The sequence below is a fragment of the Chelmon rostratus genome, chromosome 3 (assembly GCF_017976325.1).
Source record: "Chelmon rostratus isolate fCheRos1 chromosome 3, fCheRos1.pri, whole genome shotgun sequence".
NCBI lineage: Eukaryota > Metazoa > Chordata > Actinopteri > Chaetodontiformes > Chaetodontidae > Chelmon > Chelmon rostratus.
In genome coordinates this window covers 8,175,732-8,194,228 of record NC_055660.1, presented here as the reverse complement: position 1 = coordinate 8,194,228, position 18,497 = coordinate 8,175,732, and the positions used below count along the sequence as shown (strand labels likewise).

The 18,497-nt window shown below is 41.7% G+C and overlaps 2 protein-coding genes across 6 annotated transcripts; both read left to right on the top strand.

Moving 5' to 3' along the window:
- The first annotated feature begins 493 nt into the window (after positions 1 to 493).
- Positions 494 to 5,617, top strand: rpl9 (ribosomal protein L9). The gene is made up of 7 exons (XM_041933544.1): positions 494 to 651; positions 786 to 901; positions 1,747 to 1,842; positions 2,072 to 2,204; positions 2,942 to 3,022; positions 4,119 to 4,248; positions 5,459 to 5,617. The coding sequence occupies exons 1-6, from the start codon at positions 606 to 608 to the stop codon at positions 4,223 to 4,225; spliced, it is 579 nt and encodes a 192-aa protein (XP_041789478.1). The 5' UTR covers positions 494 to 605; the 3' UTR covers positions 4,226 to 4,248; positions 5,459 to 5,617.
- Positions 5,618 to 7,837: 2,220 nt separating this feature from the next.
- rfc1 (replication factor C (activator 1) 1) lies at positions 7,838 to 18,131 on the top strand. Of its 5 annotated transcripts, none has more exons than XM_041933411.1 (21): positions 7,838 to 7,944; positions 8,405 to 8,557; positions 8,655 to 8,730; positions 9,300 to 9,416; positions 9,668 to 9,966; positions 10,126 to 10,200; positions 10,806 to 10,883; positions 11,794 to 11,973; positions 12,487 to 12,591; positions 12,855 to 13,272; positions 13,413 to 13,525; positions 13,687 to 13,801; positions 14,398 to 14,486; positions 14,836 to 14,973; positions 15,212 to 15,307; positions 15,411 to 15,661; positions 15,840 to 15,957; positions 16,326 to 16,471; positions 16,570 to 16,783; positions 17,053 to 17,238; positions 17,357 to 18,131. In XM_041933411.1, the coding sequence occupies exons 1-21, from the start codon at positions 7,942 to 7,944 to the stop codon at positions 17,441 to 17,443; spliced, it is 3,057 nt and encodes a 1,018-aa protein (XP_041789345.1). In that variant the 5' UTR covers positions 7,838 to 7,941; the 3' UTR covers positions 17,444 to 18,131. The 5 variants fall into 5 exon arrangements, with proteins under 5 accessions (XP_041789345.1, XP_041789344.1, XP_041789346.1 ...); XM_041933410.1 differs by having other exon boundaries at positions 17,354 to 18,131; XM_041933412.1 differs by having other exon boundaries at positions 13,410 to 13,525; positions 17,360 to 18,131.
- The last annotated feature ends 366 nt before the right edge of the window (positions 18,132 to 18,497 follow it).

The following is an 18,497-nucleotide window of genomic DNA, read 5'->3' as shown; positions in this document are numbered from 1 at the left end:
TCCATCTGTGTGAATTAAACATGTTTTTAGTTTAATTTTGAACAGTCAGATGCGGAGTGTAGTCTGTGTCACAGCATAAGCTGTATTTTGCCTTTATTTAATGTTTGAAGGGAAATATGTTAGTTGTTTTGCCATTGATTCCGATGTCTGTAAGGCCTGACGCTGCGGCTCTGTTCGTGCTGAGGGCCGCAGCGGGTCCAGCAATGTTATTGGGTGAAGATAATATTCATACAGTTTTAGGTGTTAGTTACACTTACTACTATGTTGCGGAATTCCAAGTTAGCTCTTATGTCAAACAGATGGATGACAGCGGTCTCACTGCTCAATGTAGCTGTTAGCATTATCGCTAATGCTAGTCAGAATAACGCAGTGTGGCTGTGCCCAGTTGCCTGAGCGTAGCAGTTGCCACATTGTTTTAATAGACCTGTTTAAACTAAACGTTATACTGCAGCAGTTTAATGTACAATATGTTAGACAAGCCATGAGTGTCCGCACACAGCAACCTGAACTTCAGAACTTAAGCTTTGGAAAATAAAGTTGTCACACATCTCAAGTGGCTCAAACAAACTTCAGAGCATTAAACACATTGTCCCTCTCTCTGCAGAATGAAGACCATTCTCAGCAGTCAGACTGTCGACATCCCCGACAATGGTAAGAAACGAGGGTGATTTTTGCAGACCATCAGAACCCCGAGGTACTTGTTTTTAAGGTGCAAGTTGTGTGGAGGCTGGTTACTTACCTTTAATGTTTTTTGTCCCCTCGCTTCATCGTGTGTGGTGGCACAGTCGAGGTGAGGTTGAAGGGGCGGACAGTGATTGTCAAGGGGCCCCGTGGCAAACTCGTCAGGGAGTTCAACCACATCAACCTGGAGCTCAGCCTGCTGGGCAAGAAACAGAAGAAGGTAAGGAGGTGCAAGAGTTGTCTTAAATTATGGGAAATGCAGTGTATTATAGGAAATGCTGCCTTTAATGCTTAAATACAGATGTGTAGGCTGGCTCTTGTACGGTTGGGCTATATAGTCACATAACGACCTTCGTAATTCATGAAAAATTTAGTAATGCAATTGAACTGATGTACAAGGGACTGCTTTGTGTGTTTTCATTTAATGTATGCATGTTCAAAAGTTCAGCAAGTCATTTTGCTGATCATAGCTTCATCAGAACTATTCATTTGTATGATGGAAATTTGTATGTCACAAGGAAGTTGGAAAGCAATATTTTAGAGTCTCAATGCACTGGCAAGAAACTCAGATGAGCTGCTCAGTGTTTTTGCAAAATTTAAGTTAACCAGTGTTCAGAAAGAAGTTTCTGGAGTCCGAAATGGGTTGTTGATGGTATCTGTTGTAATTGAGTAGTTAAGTGTGTCGTGGAGTTTGTAGGTGATGTACAGTTCAGAGCTCCCACCAACATTTACTGCCATTTTTTGATATTGTTAATCTGCCAGTTACTTGATAAAACTGACCATCACAAATATTCAAGCTGTTTGACCTCTTCAAATTGTGTGTTTTTCAACCAACAGTCTAAAACCCAAAGAATAATTAAATGTACAATTCTAAAAAAAAAAAAAAAAAAAACAGCTTATTGAATCAGCAGCTGGAACAAGCATATTTTCTGGGTTTAACTTTATAGATAGCAGCTCAATGATTTGTTGTTGTTGAAGGTGATACATTTTGTGGTAATTGATACATTAGTCAGTAGTTTGTTTTTGTACAGTTAGTGATGTTAGTTGCTGTGCTGTCTTCCTCAGCTTCGTGTGGATAAATGGTGGGGTAACAGGAAGGAACTGGCCACAGTCCGCACCATCTGCAGCCACGTCCAGAACATGATCAAGGGAGTCACTTTGGTGAGACTAAAGTTCAATCTTTTCATTGACGATGGTTAATTGTGCCAATGTTAGACTGCCACAATAAGCTCTGTGCCCAGTCTTTTATGGTGGGATTGACATATTTTGTAGTCAGGATTTCTGTTGTGTGGCTGTGAAGCCATACAGCAGGTTATTGTTGGCAGAACAGTTTATTTTGTTTGCCTTTACAGTTCGGCTCAATGCCTCCTTTGCTTCTGTGTGACTGCAGGGTTTCCGGTACAAAATGCGTTCTGTGTACGCCCATTTCCCCATCAACGTCGTCATTCAGGAGAATGGAACTATGGTGGAGATCAGGAACTTCCTGGGAGAGAAGTACATCCGCCGTGTCCGAATGAGGACTGGTGAGTTTGTTTCAAATTGTGGAAATATAATTGTAGTCATGAGAAGGACGCTGTGAGGTTTCATTTTTTTCAGTTTCTTTGTGGTCTAAGTGACAGTGTAAATTTAAGTTTCATCAATAGAGGTGGGGAATATGGGTAACTGTATGTTGGGACAGGAAATTAATTGTGATGTTGTATTTGTCAGTTCATTTGAGTTTAGGAGTAGAATAAGAAAATGGGGATTCTAATTTGTAACCTGTAAATCTTGTAAATTGTGTAATCCAGTGGATTAAATGCGACTAAGGATTTCATTGATTTAATTCAGTTGATTTTCTCGATTTATCTTTTAAAATGTCCCACAGCCCAAGGTGATCCATTTTAGTACCCCAAAGATGTTCAGTTAACTATCATATGATGAAGAAAACAATAATTTCTCACATTCAAGGAGATGGTACCAGCAAATCAATTATCAAAATATTTGCTCAATAATGTTTAAATAGATTTAATTCTTGCTCCTGTAGATTTAAACACATGACTAAGCAAGTACTTAAAGTGTTGAACTCCAGTGTTGCCATAAAGTGTAAAGCATTGATCTGCAGATTTAATAAAGTCAACAGAAGTGACGGCTGCTTCCTGTAGAACCACTACAGCTTGCCCAGCAGCTCCACCAAGGGTGCTGTAGAAGTGCAGTTTGTTTTACCAATATTTTTAATGAATGATTGTGAATAGTAAAATAATTTCTCCTCTCCTTCTTCCAGGTGTGAATTGTACAGTCTCCGCTGCCCAGAAGGACGAGCTGGTCTTGGAGGGTAACGACATTGAGCTGGTGTCAAACTCAGGTAGGCTGTGCACCTTTATTCTCTACAGCTGTTTTACTCATGACACTACCCTGCTTCCATGTTTGAACCCATTCTGCTTCTTGGCTGTTAAACTCTCAACTAAGATGTTGTGGATTGTTTCATTATTTCACAAGCAGGAAACCTCAGTTCAATGATGCTGCCTTTAAGATCAGTGTAAAATACTTTTTTATTTTATCAAACAAAAGGTGATCAGACAGACATCAGGAAATCTGTTGGTGATGGGATTGTCAGAGGCCTGGTCCCTCCCCTGTAGATATTTCTGCACCAGTTTGATGTCTGTAGTCTCTGTTGCTAGTTTAACATCAGTTCTATGGTGGTGTTAATATTGTAAAATCCTGTTTTCAGATACAGCCCTCCCTTTTCAGATATAGCCCCTCCAATATGTCCACTGTTATACAGTAGTGTTAGTAAGATGGTGACATTCCTTTGTGTTTTGGCACTGCACTCCAGCATGTTGGCCTTGAAACTAGATGACTTTCAGCTTTATAGTTGCTTTGTTCAACAGTGCAGAGGGTGCATATGCAACAGCGCAGTAATAAACAAGGAAACTAGAACCAAACAAACTCTAGAGAGTTTTAAGTCAGTCTCCTGACCTCAGTCAGTCTTTCAATTAATAAAGACCAGACTGAAGACAGAAAGCCCCTAAAACAAGCAGCAGGTGAATGTGGCTGCAGTACAGTCCTGGCAGAGCATCACCAGGATAGAAATTGTCTGCTGATGTCTATCGTTTGCAGCCTGTAAACTTTAGACTGCAACAGATTCACAAACATTGATAATGGCCAATGTGTTTGTTAGTGCCCCATACACTTAGGACAGCTCAAATTGTGAGCTTATTTAAAAATATTCACTTCATATGATGATGCGAATGCTCTTAAATTAAAGCTGAAATTGAAACCTTTTTTTTTTTTGTACAAAAGTGAAACAGCCAAAACAACACAACTGTCACAGTCTTAGTACTTTTCAGGCTGCACTGTATCTCTTCAGTGCTCATCCCTCCTCAGTCTGACCTTTCCTCTGTAATTATTGTGATCCTGTGTGACGTGCTGCTCATCATCCCAACTTCTCTCTATTCCAGCTGCTCTGATCCAACAGGCCACCACAGTCAAAAATAAGGATATCAGAAAGTTCTTGGACGGTATTTACGTGTCTGAGAAGGGAACAGTAGTGGAACCGGATCAGTAAAATTCACATCTGCACTCATAGAGGTTAGACCAAGCCGTCGAAGTCTCCCTTTTGGCCTATGTTTTCTTTCTCTTTGCATGTTCCTTATGCTTTCTGATGTCTTGGTGGTAATGCAAAACAGGTTTCTTTTCCTTTTCTTGTATTGTTCCAGGCATGTCTGCAGGTTTTGTGCAATGTAAACACAATGTAGTTTCACGACTATTTTCATTATCGATAAATCTGATTATTTTCAGGATAAATCGATTGTTATAAACTGTCAAATTGTTTCCCAGAGTCCCAAGTGACATCTTCAGATTGCTTCTTTTGTCCAGCCAACAGTCCAAAACCTAATGATTCTTCATTTCTGATCATGAATGACAGAAGAAAAGCAGTGCATCCTTACATATAAGCAACTGGAACAAGCAAATGTTTACAAATTGTGTATAAAAAAAAACGAAACAATTGATGATTTAAATAGCTGTGATTTTCTTCTCTTCAATTTTCTAATCCTTACTGCTCTTAAGTAATGTTTATTTCCAGTATTAACCAAAATGTCTATAAAATTGGTTAAAAAATTGCTATAATTTGTCTGTTTGATATGGCATTTCTTAAAATTGCTCTTTTGAGCCAACAATCCTAAACTCAGTACATTTGCTATATATGACAAAAGCATCAAAACCATAAAATTGAGAAGCTCAAACCAGCAAGTGTTTGGCATTTTTACCTGAAAAATGGCAAATGATCAAAATAGTTACATTTTCTGTCAATAAAATAAGTTAATTAATGACAGTTCCAATAATATTTTGACAAGTCGTTCTTGTAGTTATCATGGGTTGCTTTTGAACATCTGCATCTGTCCAATGCATGTAACATGGCACATATATTCAAAGAAATTTAGGTGCATCGAACTCAATATTTTACCATTTACAGCAAAACATTAACAGTCCGTCTTTTCAATAATAGGAATTTGTAATTAATTGGGGCCACACAGTTTTGTGAAAGAATACACTGACAGTCCTGCTGCTTCACATGGCTCATTGTGTTTTTGACTTTAGTTTAATGTCTTAATTTTAACACTAACTACAGCATGTCTCTAAAATCTGACTTGTGAAATCTTATTTTTATGTTTTCTGATCAAAGCAAATTGTGCACCTCTCATGCAGGCGTCTGTAATGTGCCATTTTGTGGCCATTAAAACACCTAACTGCATGTGATCAGGCCTCTCCCTTCACACTTGGCTCTTTGTCTTTTCAGCGGCCTTGATCCAACAGGCCACCACGGTCAGAAAGAAGGACATCAGGAAGTTCCTGGACGGCATCTATGTCAGCGAGAAGACCACTGTGGTGGAGCAAGATGTCGAATAGATGTTCATGTCCTCTCATGACCAATAAAATTACCAACTTTTCCAATGAATTTGAATTTGTCCTCGTTTGTCACCTGATTAGGTGTGATTGCATGAATAGAAGCTATGGTGAACTAGTTGTGGGTCACATTGCTAACCTGTGTCCAGGTGCTCTCTGTCCCTCTTTATCTCCTTGCAGTTCTCCATCAGCTCCATGCTGACTAGTTTCTTCAGCTGCTTTGACATGCAGTGTGCAGGGGGTTGTCGTCTTCTACGTTGCCAAAATTTTAACCATTAGATGTGTTATTCTGGCCAAATGAATACAAAGACTTTTTTGACAAAAGATGTGGAAGTGGAGTGAAGAAAAAATATCAGCATTTAAATGTAGGTGAGACAAAAACATGAATATGCAGAAAATATTGATTAAAAAAGCACATGAATGTAAATATGTGAAGGAGTTTGAGATTCAGGGGATTATACAAAACACGAGGTTATATTTTATTAAGTGGCACCAAATAATTTACTAATGCTCTGCAGACTTATTACAGAGAACATCTTTTGAGTTGGCAGGTTTTTGCAAGCTCTTAAATTCATCAAGAATGCACACACATGCTTAGTTTACGGTTTTAAATACATCACAGGGTGATGTGCGTTTAAGTCCAGGGAGCAACTGAATCTGAAAGAAATCACAAATCATATATTTGGACTCAAACTCCTCCCAATGTCGAGCTTTAATTTTAAGTTCACTCCCGTCACTATTCATCTTTGGCCTGCCGAGACGCTATTGTTTCATTTTCAGTGCTTTCCTCAGCTCCCTGAGATCGAACGGGATGTGCCATCCTGAATAACATATCTTCATGAAAGTGGGCATCAAGCATGTTCCTGTATCACTACACCACTGTATGTGAAGGCACGCTCAGATTATCAAACATCTCTCTGTTACCACGATGTTTTTGCAGTTCACTTACAGTTACAAAAAAATAAAATGCATACTTGGGAGTATACATAAAAATATGTAGTGTTGGTGCTAATAAACAGGTTAAATATTTCCCACACAACCTACATATTATAGTGTCACTATTTGCATGAACAGACAATTATTCAACTTGAATTCAACTTGTCAGAAACCATTTTACATTCACTTGCAAGACTGCCAAAGACATTTTTTCTCTGTGGAGATACAGAACTTAGATACATCACAGAGAATCTGTCGTGCACATCACACATCTCGACCCTGCCAGCTGGCAAGAAGCGTCCGCTGCCGTACCACCAGACTACAGAGCAGCTTCTCCCCTCAGGCTGTGAGACTCCTCAACTCCACCTCCTCCTGTGTATCTACATTTTCTGTGTGTATAGCACGGACGGAGCTACACCTGCATGGTGCTATCCTGTACTGTGTAGTGACAGCTGTCCTCAATCAGTGACTGTTGTTTCTGATGAGCAATCATTTTCAAACATTATCTGGGAACTCGCTTGATCAACTTTAACAATTTCAAATGTTAATTCAATTTAATTTAGCACCAAATTACAACAGAAGCCGTTTCAGAACACTTTCCATATAGAGCAGGTCAGGACCATACTCTTTAATATACAGAGAGCAAATCCCCCCATGAGCAAGCATAAGCAAGTCATATCCATAACATATGCCAATTATCATGTTCTTTATTATGGTATATGGTCCTGTATATTTATTGGTGTTATTTTATCAGCCTTACATGATCCCTTTGATCTTATGGGTTTATGTGATGTGTGATGTCTGATATGTCTCGCTGACATAGATGTCGTCCAGGAACTTTCTGATGTCCTTCTTTCTGACCGTGGTGGCCTGTTGGATCAAGGCCGCTGAAAAGACAAAGAGCCAAGTGTGAAGGGAGAGGCCTGATCACATGCAACAGTACATATAAGATCGGTACACCAAGAACCATGGGGTCCATGGTGTACCGACTGGTGTCTACGCTCAGGCCAGTTCCAAAACTAAATTACGTGCACTATGCACAGTTAAGGGCCTGAGTCAAACGTGTCCAAGAATAAGACCTATGAGTTTGGGCATCTATGGACACCATATAAGTGAACCTGAACAACCTGTCTTGGTCATGCCTGGGCATGTCTCTATATCTGATCCTGATAGTTAACTATGATCCTGAATATTAACTCGGCACCTAACTTTTTAAACACAAACACTTTCTTTAAATTAATATGTGCTTGATGTTAATTGTTTTTTGTATTAAAAAACAAAAGACGCACGCTGAGTGACGCACATGACGCACACCTATCGGCTCTCGGGCGTACGTCATCTCCAGGCGACGATAGACTCTTGCTTCGCGCCAAGCAGTTGAAGGATTTCATTACTTTTACTAACTAACCTGAACCTAAACTGCGAGAAAACCTGTTCGTAATGGTACGTTACAATTTTCAACTGTTTGTTTGCTCTGATTGCAAGCTGTCCGTATAAACAAAGAGGATGAATAAAGCAAAGATAATCCTGTTTTCTTGTTAAACCTGCGCGCTGCCGTTGAAACGCAAGTCAAGTGCGCAGTGTTAGCAAGAGCTAAAGATGAAAAACGTTAAGCCTTTTTATTAAAGTTAGCCAGTAAAAGTTCAGTGAGCAGCACATTATGATCATCTTTTGCTCTGTTGTCGTCTAACAGGTGACATTTTCGCGCTGTAACTAAGTTCTTGTGATGCACATATTCCTGAAAAATCTGTCAGAAAGCGAAATCATCGAACTATCGAGCATCAATTTCCTTTTCATATTTGGATAATAGTGCAACGTTTGTGCTCATTGTGCTCAGTCAACAGTGTCTTGCCGCGGTTTTGTAATTAGACTCAAGTAATCATACATGTTTGCGTGCACACAGGATATCAGGCGGTTCTTTCAACCGACCTCAGCCAAGCCTGCGGTGCAGAAAGCAGCCCCGAATGGAAACATTAAAACAGAGGAGAAGAAGAAGAAAAACCCTCTGTCTTCAGACGAAGAAGTGAAGAAGAAGAAGAAGAAAGAGACAGCCAAGGCAAGGAAATATTGTCAACTCCTTCCCTCCTTCATGTAACGACTCCCCTGTTTCGTTATCTTACTCATCACGTTTTATTGTGCTTTAAATGCTTTAGGTCCAGAGCTCCAAACCAGAGGAGAAACGCAAGGATAGCGAGAAAAAACGCAAGAAGCACGCAGTCATAGAATCAGGTGTGTGACTTCTGTGCCACTATAGCAGGATGCAGCCATTGTTACATTGTGATTAGCCCAGGTTTGTGCCTCTCATGTGTTATCATTACATTCAGAGCCAAGCATCTGTTTTTCAGAAAAAGGTTTTAGAGCTCAGGCTGGTCACTTTTGTTTTGAAGGCTGATAATCAGATTGAATTGCCATTCTATCTATCCATCCATCCATCTATTAAAATGAGCAAGGAGATAATTTCCATCTTTATTTGGATTAGGAAATCGAGTTGCAACTAGGGGAAACAAGTTAAAATGTTTTTTGTGCGGTGGATGCAATTTTTCCACCTACCTGGTGCTATTTTTTATGGTTGATTAGATGGTTAGTGGAGTATTTGAAGATTAGCTGTAAGTATTGCTAAACAACCTTATGTATTTTTCAAGGATTTTTTTTTTTTTTTTTCAGAAAAACAAAATGCTCCGCCCTGTGAGAGGCACAAACTGGGGGTTTTCTGATCAGTTGTGATCGACATCTTGACACGTTCTTTGTTCTCCCTGCGTCTTTTCCTCATGGCACCACTTGTTTTTCTGTCTGTCCAGATTCGGAGGATGAGGAGCTAGTGAAGAAGTCAAAGAAATCCCCCAAAGAGAAACAGAAGATGAGCAAGACAGAGCCACCTCCCAAAAAAGATCCTGTGCAGTATGTCTCTGAAACAGGTGAGGGGGACTATGGTTTATCATCATACAGATGCACAGCTGGGCAACATGACCTGAGACCCATGTTGGGATTAATTGTTCCATTGGCCTCGATGATGATGATGATATAGGAAAATATATCTTGTCAAACAATAACTGTTTTAAATATTTAAAATACATTCAGCAATTAAAATGCAAAAATGGAGATGGGTCCAGCTTTAACATGAGTGGTGAAAATGTATTTGACAAAATGTTTCTGTCTTTGCTTGTAGACTCGGACAGTGACAACTTTCAGTCCTTGAAGAAGGTCCCTAAACCCAATCACAACGGCACGGCCAAACTGACAAAGTCAGACGCAGGGGGTGCTCGTCCAGGAGCCAAAGAGGGGCTGAAGTCTCCTGTCAAGCCCTCCTCCACGCAGGGGAAATCTGCAGTGAAGTTCCCTGTCACCCCGAAGTCAGCCCCGCCTCCTCAGCCCAAACAAACCCCCACCTCAGTTATGGACTACTTCGGCAGTACGGCTGTCCAGCGCTCCGATAAGAAGCTCGTCGCCAGCGTCAAACGAAAGGCCGTGAGTAGTGATTGACCATTTCCTGTCTTCTTCTCTTCAAAACCCTCTTCCGCTTCTCATGTACGGCTTCTTCATCCAAACCGTCAGGATCATGGCTTTTTTTTCAGCCTTTCAGTATTAACAACAAACTGACTTTATAAAAACTCTTCTTCTCCTTAGCCGACTCAGGACACAGACGATCTGATAAGTGATGAACAAATCGCCAGAGAGCTGCAGATGGATGAGGACATGGAGGTAGGCTGATGGAGATAACAGCTGATAGTTCTCTGCACTAGTAATCACAGCTTAAACAAACAGGACCTGATGAGTCGATTGACAGAAGATTCTACTTAACAAGCTGTTTTTGGAAATCAGTTTATCTTTGTGTTATCTTTAATTAGATGCTTTTTTTTTCGTATCGAGTTTGATTGTAAACTGAACAGGTTGTAGGCTGTTAGTTGGATAAAACAAGCGGTTTTAATATGAAATGGAGGAGCTTCCAGAACTGAAAATGGCCGTTTTTCCTTCTTCCCTGTCTTTTTTTTAAATTATATTTTTTCAACAGTCTCTAGACAAAGTGATTGATTAATCTGGAAAAATAATCTGCACGTTCACTGATACTGAAAATGAGCATTATTAATGTCCTACCTGGTGTGCAAACCTCTGGGTGTATGAGTCAGTCATAAAAGACCTGCAAAAATTAAGGACTTTAAAAGTTTGCCTTCAAAGCCTTTACAAATTACTATTACTTTTTTTTTTTCTAAAATTCTAAATAATGCTAAAATATTTGCTTGAATACTTAAATGTAAATATCTCAGGAGTAATCCTTTCCATTCCCATGTTTTTGCTTCTTCACTCAGCTGGAAAAGCAGGTCCATGAGGATGAGGAGTTTGCCAGAACGCTGGCCATGCTGGATGAGGAGCCTCAAGCGAAGAAGGTGATTTAAGAAAAGACAAAAAACAGCACAGAGCCACATTCACTTTTGTTGTTACTGGTTGTAACATGAACATGTAACATGAATATGATTTTGTGTGTGTGTCCTGTGTGTGTGTGATTTTGTGTGTTTGTCAAATACATTTTCACCACTCATGTTAAAGCTGGACCCATCTCCATTTTTGCATTTTAATTGCTGAATGTATTTTAAATATTTAAAACAGTTATTGTTTGACAAGATATATTTTCCTATATCATCATCATCATCGAGGCCAATGGAACAATTAATCCCAACATGGGTCTCAGGTCATGTTGCCCAGCTGTGCATCTGTATGATGATAAACCATAGTCCCCCTCACCTGTTTCAGAGACATACTGCACAGGATCTTTTTTGGGAGGTGGCTCTGTCTTGCTCATCTTCTGTTTCTCTTTGGGGGATTTCTTTGACTTCTTCACTAGCTCCTCATCCTCCGAATCTGGACAGACAGAAAAACAAGTGGTGCCATGAGGAAAAGACGCAGGGAGAACAAAGAACGTGTCAAGATGTCGATCACAACTGATCAGAAAACCCCCAGTTTGTGCCTCTCACAGGGCGGAGCATTTTGTTTTTCTGAAAAAAAAAAAAAAAAATCCTTGAAAAATACATAAGGTTGTTTAGCAATACTTACAGCTAATCTTCAAATACTCCACTAACCATCTAATCAACCATAAAAAATAGCACCAGGTAGGTGGAAAAATTGCATCCACCGCACAAAAAACATTTTAACTTGTTTCCCCTAGTTGCAACTCGATTTCCTAATCCAAATAAAGATGGAAATTATCTCCTTGCTCATTTGCTCATCATTTAGCGAGCAGCTGTCTGGCCTTGTTGTTAATCACTGACTGAATGTCGTGTCTGTGTGTGTGTTTTCCAGGGTGCAGAGAACTGTTTGGAGGGCTGTGTGTTTGTGGTTACGGGGGTCCTGGAGTCCATGGAGAGGGATGAAGCCAAATCCCTCATTGAGCGCTATGGAGGCAAGGTGACGGGCAACATCAGTAAGAAGACCACCTACCTGGTGCAGGGCAGAGACGGCGGAGCCTCGAAGCTCGACAAGGTAACCAACCTGATCATATGTGATTGGTCTGATTTTTTTTTATTTACTCTATAATCATATGAAAAGTCATTAACCTTGATGCATTGGCTGAGTTGCAATGGGAGCAAATAGAACCTGAAAATACTTCTACGTTAGGCTTTAATACATTACAGTATATATACACAAAACATTATAGCGATACTGAGGATTTTAACATTTGAATTGACTTTCTACTGAATCAGGTCACATCTCCCACATATAAATGGACATGCATCATCGTGGTAAACTTAAAACTGTTGGATGCTAATTAAAATGCAAATGATATACAAATGCAGGACACTGAGTGAAATTTTACACATTTTGATGTATGAACATTATATGTAGGCACCAAAGACAAATTAAAGAAGTATTGAAGCTGCAGCCATCACTAATTTGAGACTTCCCTCTGTGTTTCCTGTCCTGCACCTTTTCTCTCATATTTGCCGTATCTGTCCATCAAATTCATTACGTTTGTGCAATCGTCTTTATACTCAGGCGGAGAGTTTGGGTACCAAGATCCTGGATGAGGATGGTCTGTTGGAGCTGATCAGAACCAAACCAGGAAAGAAGTCCAAGTACGAGATCGCTGCAGAGACTGAGGTCAGCTCTTACATTTTTACTTCAAATCATGCTGTTGTTCAGCAGCGGTGATACAGTTTTAACCCAGAAGATGTCAAATCATTTTTTAAAGTCCAGCTGAAGAGCACAGGTCATGTGATTTACAGATCATATCTGTGTGCTGCAGCAGAAAAAAACATGCAGTTTAATTTCAGTTGGCCTTTAGCTGCAAGCATATTGCTCATGTAAAGGATTGATTTTATTTTGATGTGCTGTAACTATTCCTGAATATTTTCGTTTTTTAGAGCAAAGCCTCAACGACCAGGACTCCCCCAAGCAAGACCTCAAAGAGCACCCCCAAAGCCCAGAAGGTCTCTCCCTCCAAGGGTAATTCCAGGTCCCCTCACACCCCGAGTCCATCAAAAACTGGCCTGACACAAGGCCATGATGCTAGGACCAGAGGGGGCGGCACTCCATCTGGGAGAGGCTCAGGTCACTCAGCCCGGAGGGAGCTGGGTCTTCCCTCCTCCGCTTCTTCATCATCAGACCCCGATACGTCACAGACTGGAGAAGGTTCCAGTTTGCTGTGGGTGGACAAGTACCGCCCGCGCTCTCTGAAGACTGTGATTGGCCAGCAGGGAGACCAGAGCTGTGCCAATAAGCTGCTACGCTGGCTGCAGAACTGGCACCGACACCACAGCGGGGGTCCTTCCAAGCCACCAGGTAGCAGTTTGGCTCTGTTTGTATTTTGAGGGTGTGTGAGCAGAATTCAGAGGGGTGATAAAAAACTACCGGAGCTCATTTTATTTCAGAGAGTTTTTAGCTCTGAGAAAATGCGCTTTGTCCTGTTTCCTGTGCAGTAGCAAGGTTCAGTAAGTTTGGAGGAGGGAAAGATGACGGATCAGGATACAAAGCTGCTCTGCTCTCTGGACCGCCGGGGGTCGGGAAGACCACCACAGCTGCCCTGGTCTGTGAGGTCAGTCCGAAAACACACACAGGCATGTTTTTCTTTGTATTGTCTGTATTCACACCACTCAGCGTATTATCTGCAAGTATTGCTGCATACATGACCCCCATGCTGGGAGGAGTAAAGTTGATCTCCGTCTGTTTTTGCCTCTCTGCTGGGTCGGCTTGCAGGAGTTGGGCTTCAGCTTCGTGGAGATGAACGCCAGCTGCACTCGCAGCAAAAACAGCCTGAAGGAAGTTGTCGCAGAGTCACTAAACAACACCAGCATCGAGAACTTCTACAAAGGTAATCCCTCTTTAGATTTTTGTTTGTCCATGTTGCTGTCTGTTCCACATTTTAGGGATGTCAGTTTCGGTTCATTTTGCATGTGGTAGCTAGCCAGTTAATTTTGAGCTGAGGAGCAGAGGTGTGATGTAGCTTTCATTTGTGGGAGCTGTCCAGCAGTCATTGGTCAGAGGTAGCCTGTCTGCCCTGGCTAGCGTGATATTTAGTTTATCCTCTTTCTCCTCAAAGTGTTTTTAAATCATAATAGCTCTTAGTGAAATAAGGTACTTGGGCTCGAGGCAGCTAAGAAGCTCTTTGAATCCCTTGCCTCTAGCACACCAAATGGCAGCATATCAGTGTCAATCATTCGGCACACTAACTGGGTCGAGTGCGCATCACACTTTTTCCTCTTGGCTTCATGTTTTAATGTCAGACGGCTAGCTAGTGACGCCGTTGGCTGGGTGTGGGTGAGGAGGTGTGTGTGCGCAAATTAATTCTCATTTTCATATTTTTATTGTTTCCTACAGAGGTTAAATTATTTTCTCTTAGAGAACCAATGTAACAGAAGTGACGTGAATACTATGTGGTATATGTAACTGTTGCTGTGTATTTTTTAGGCACATCTCAGACAGTGAGCAGTAAACATGTCCTGATCATGGATGAGGTTGATGGCATGGCTGGCAACGAGGACCGTGGAGGAATCCAGGTAAAAAACATCAACACATTTCTACGATAGTCTGACCAGATTTTGACATTTTGAAGAGGTCGGAGGGGCGGTTGGTCACACTTCTCAACTTTTAGAATAGAAACAGGGAGATAAAATTCAGTTCACAGGTTCCAGACCTCTGAATTACTGCACACAGGTCTGGTTTGTGTGCCATAGCCAAGACAAAATGGCAACAGTAAAAAAGAAATAATGACTCTCAAATTGGCATGTTTCAGTGAGGTTAACCGCTCCTAGCTACTGTTACCGCAGCTTCAGCGAGGACTAACAACAGGTGGACGGATACACTGCGTTTTCCTCATAGTGACCTCTGACCTTTTGCCTCCTGTAGGAGATGATCGGCCTGATCAGAAATTCAAAGATTCCCATCATCTGCATGTGCAACGATCGGAACCACCAGAAGATCAGATCACTGGCCAACTACTGCTTCGATCTGCGCTTCCAGAGGCCGCGATTGGAACAGATCAAGGTACACACACACACACACACACACATATCCTGTCCAAATCTGACAGTGATGTGTATTCTAGCATTTGGGTTAAAGTCAAACAGCATGTTGTAAGCATTTGGATGCTGACTGATACAATGACACAGCAGCAAATTTTTGTTATCTTTTTTAAAATTGAAATAATAATAATTGAAATAATTAAGTAAACTCTTCAATATAAAATATTTGCCTCCTTCACTTTTTGTTTTTTATTTTTCAGGGAGCCATGATGTCCATCGCTTTCAAAGAGGGAATCAAGATCCCACCCCCAGCTCTTAACGAAATGATCCTAGCCTCCAATCAGGACGTCCGACAGGTAAAAGAAGCCAAGTATCCTGAAAGTCAATTCAGACTGTATCTACATCTTCACTCGCCACCCTCGGCCTCCCCTCTCACCACGCCGGCTGTCTCGTCTGCAGGTGATCCACAACCTGAGCATGTGGTCGGCCAAAGACAAGGTGATGACGTACGACCAGTGCAAGTCCGACGCAAACAGAGCCCGCAAGGACATGAAACTGGGACCGTTTGACGTTTGTAGGAAGGTGTTTGCTGCAGGGGAGGAGACCAACATGAGCCTCATGGACAAGTCTGACCTCTTCTTCCACGACTACTCGCTAGCGCCGCTCTTTGTCCAAGAGAACTACCTGCATGTTCGGCCAAAGGCTGCTGGGTGAGAGGGGCTAACTAATTCCACCTGTAACCAGTCTCTATGCTAAGCTAAGATAAGATAATCGCCTCCTGGCCTATAGTGCCATTAATACAGCAACAAGAGAATAAATTAGCATGTTTCCCAAAATGTCAAACTATTCCTTTAATGTTTCTGTGATTTCCTGTCTCTCTTTTCTCAGTGGTGACCTGAAGTCCCACCTGGTGTTGCTCAGCAAGACAGCTGACTCCATCTCTGACGGAGACCTGGTGGACAGACGGATCCGCTCTGGACAGAACTGGTCGCTGCTGCCCACCCAGGTCACACACACAACCACCCACACACACACTCACTCACATGCACACATCTTAAATGTGGAATCCTCCATGTATGCACAGCAGTCATTTTCTGGCTATGCTAGATGAACGTGACAGGAAATCAGAGGATAAGTGACACCATATCATGTGAAAGCAGCACGTTAGCAGAGCAGCAGCAGCTTCAGTCCATCCTTAGTGTCGATGCAATCAGGCAGAGCACTGAGTTTTGGTCATTCGCTTTTTTGCAGCACAAAATGCGACGTATCACAAGCTTATTCTTGGAAATAACCTGATACATTTAAGCACACGCATGCTCATGTATTGGGGCACCAGAGATTCATCGTTGTGCTGTTCTGTTTGTGTGCCTGCAGGCCATCTATGCCAGCGTGTTACCAGGCGAGCTCATGAGAGGCTACATGAATCAGTTCCCCATCTTTCCCAGCTGGCTCGGCAAGAACTCCTCCACCAATAAACATTCCCGCATTGTGCAGGAGCTGGCCTCACACATGGGTTTAAAGTGAGTAGGCCTCGATCACCTTCCTTCACTGTTTATGCAAACATAGCATCACACTTGAGGATTTGAGTGTTTTGGGTTTTTTTGTTTGGCTCTTGCAGGACAATGAGCAGCAGACAGGCGGTGAACCTGGACTACCTGCACTACCTGCGGCAGGCGCTGTTGAGCCCACTTCAGAGGCACGGGGCAGAGGGCGCCAGCGAGGCTGTGCAGCTGCTGGACGACTACCAGCTCATCAAGGAGGATGTGGACAGCATCATGGAGATCAGCGTCTGGGGCGGACAACCTGACCCCTACTCCAAACTGGACTCTAAGGTCAGCAGCAGGCAGGAGTGGGTATAATTTTAATTTTGGAGACAGCAGAAAGTTTCATCAGGAATTATACTACAGTAAGTTCAGGCTATTGTGATTGGCCGACGGCACTTATTGCATGTCGGAGTATCATTCTGCTTTATTTACCCACATATAAATACCCCTTAACCAGCTTCTAGTAGTATTTCATAAATTAATCCGCTGATTTCAGCCTGCCCATGGTTGATCCAACATAGTGAATTTTGACACCTCTGTTGTCCGTCTCCTCACAGGTGAAGGCAGCATTCACACGGACCTACAACAAAGAAGTTCACATGACGCCGTACTCCCTGCAAGTAGTGAAGAAGGGCCGCCGTGGTGGCGGGGGGGAGTCAGAGTTGGGAGGCGAGGACGCGGACAACGAAGTGCAGGAGTCTGAGGACGAAGGGGAGGGCCTCAAGGCCGATGCCATGATCAAAGTAAGAGCATTCAGCTTGGGATAACAAACCCATTTGATCCCATGAACACAAAGTATTTTCTGGCTGCCTTCTTATCATTCTCTGTTCATATGTCGCCTTGTCCTGTTGCTCTCCGCAGCAGAAGGCCAAAGCCACTAAGGAGTCAAAGAAGCCGAAGAAGGAAGATTCTGGGAAGGGCAAGGGAAAAGGCAAGGGCAAGAAATGACCGATGACCAGAGGAGGAAAACAAACTGTCTCCCTCAGCAACCACAGACTAATATTTCTCTTTGCACTTGCAACGATCCTTTAATGATCATCAAGTAGTGAAAGTGGTCTTAACCTCTGCAGGTAACTCATCTGTCCCTCATCCAAACACTTTACTTCAACCACACTTGACTGAGAAATGTCTTTCCTGTTTTTTAACTTCCTGTCCTGTTTCCATCTGAACGTCTCTATACTGAACAAATGATGCATATTATCTGCTTATTGCACCCATCATCATGTCCGTAAGCCTCTTTATTAATATGTGTCTCAGCAGGAGCAGGGTACATTTCTTCCGTCATTAGTTTGTGATCAAGTGGTCGAGGTTGTAAATAATGTGAAGTAAAAGACTGTTGCTTTTTGTTACAACTACAATACAGGAATGCTTTAGCTCGACGGTTAGCACTGATGCTCCTGTAAACTGCAATTTTGTAAAGATTTCATGAGAATTAATAGAGAAATATGTCACTCATGAGTGTCTGTGATATATGTATATACATTTTTCCCCGAAAGAACTTTTTAGAAAGGTTTTGAGATTTAAAATCAAATGTTGAGATACCACCTGCTCTGAATATACATTGATACTGTTCTCAGAAAACCTGATTAGTCATCATATCAAATCCAGCCACTCAAAAGACAAACCAATTATTTGAAAAATGATTAATGATGGTCAGAAATTTCATTTCATTTTTCTGTCATTTGAGTGATTGATTTCAGCTCTAGATAAAATTATAGCCAACAACAGCAGATGTCAAGTTTCAGCACTGATTCTACAATGGTACTAAAGTTGCTATCCAGTCAGCACTGCGCTATAATGAGTTAAAGTTAATTTTGTCACTGGCTGACAAAACAATCTAGCCCCAATGTTCATGGAGTCGCTTTCAGTCTAATCACACAACCTTCAGCAGATGGAGTGGCACAGTTGTCGTGGAAAATTATCTTTGAATCGCAAATCAACATGAAAAAACGTCCTTAAAGTTGTCAGAAAAACAGACATTTAAACATCTATATTTCTATGA

Coding starts and splice junctions, on each gene's coding strand:
- rfc1 (XM_041933407.1), top strand. Junction 13,273..13,409: donor GGGTCCTTCCAAGCCACCAG/GTAGCAGTTTGG, acceptor TTTCCTGTGCAG/TAGCAAGGTTCAGTAAGTTT. Junction 15,958..16,325: donor GGTCGCTGCTGCCCACCCAG/GTCACACACACA, acceptor GTGTGCCTGCAG/GCCATCTATGCCAGCGTGTT.
- rpl9 (XM_041933544.1), top strand. CDS start 606: ATGAAGACCATTCTCAGCAGTCAGACTGTCGACATCCCCGACAATG. Junction 652..785: donor TGTCGACATCCCCGACAATG/GTAAGAAACGAG, acceptor GTGGTGGCACAG/TCGAGGTGAGGTTGAAGGGG. Junction 1,843..2,071: donor TGATCAAGGGAGTCACTTTG/GTGAGACTAAAG, acceptor GTGTGACTGCAG/GGTTTCCGGTACAAAATGCG.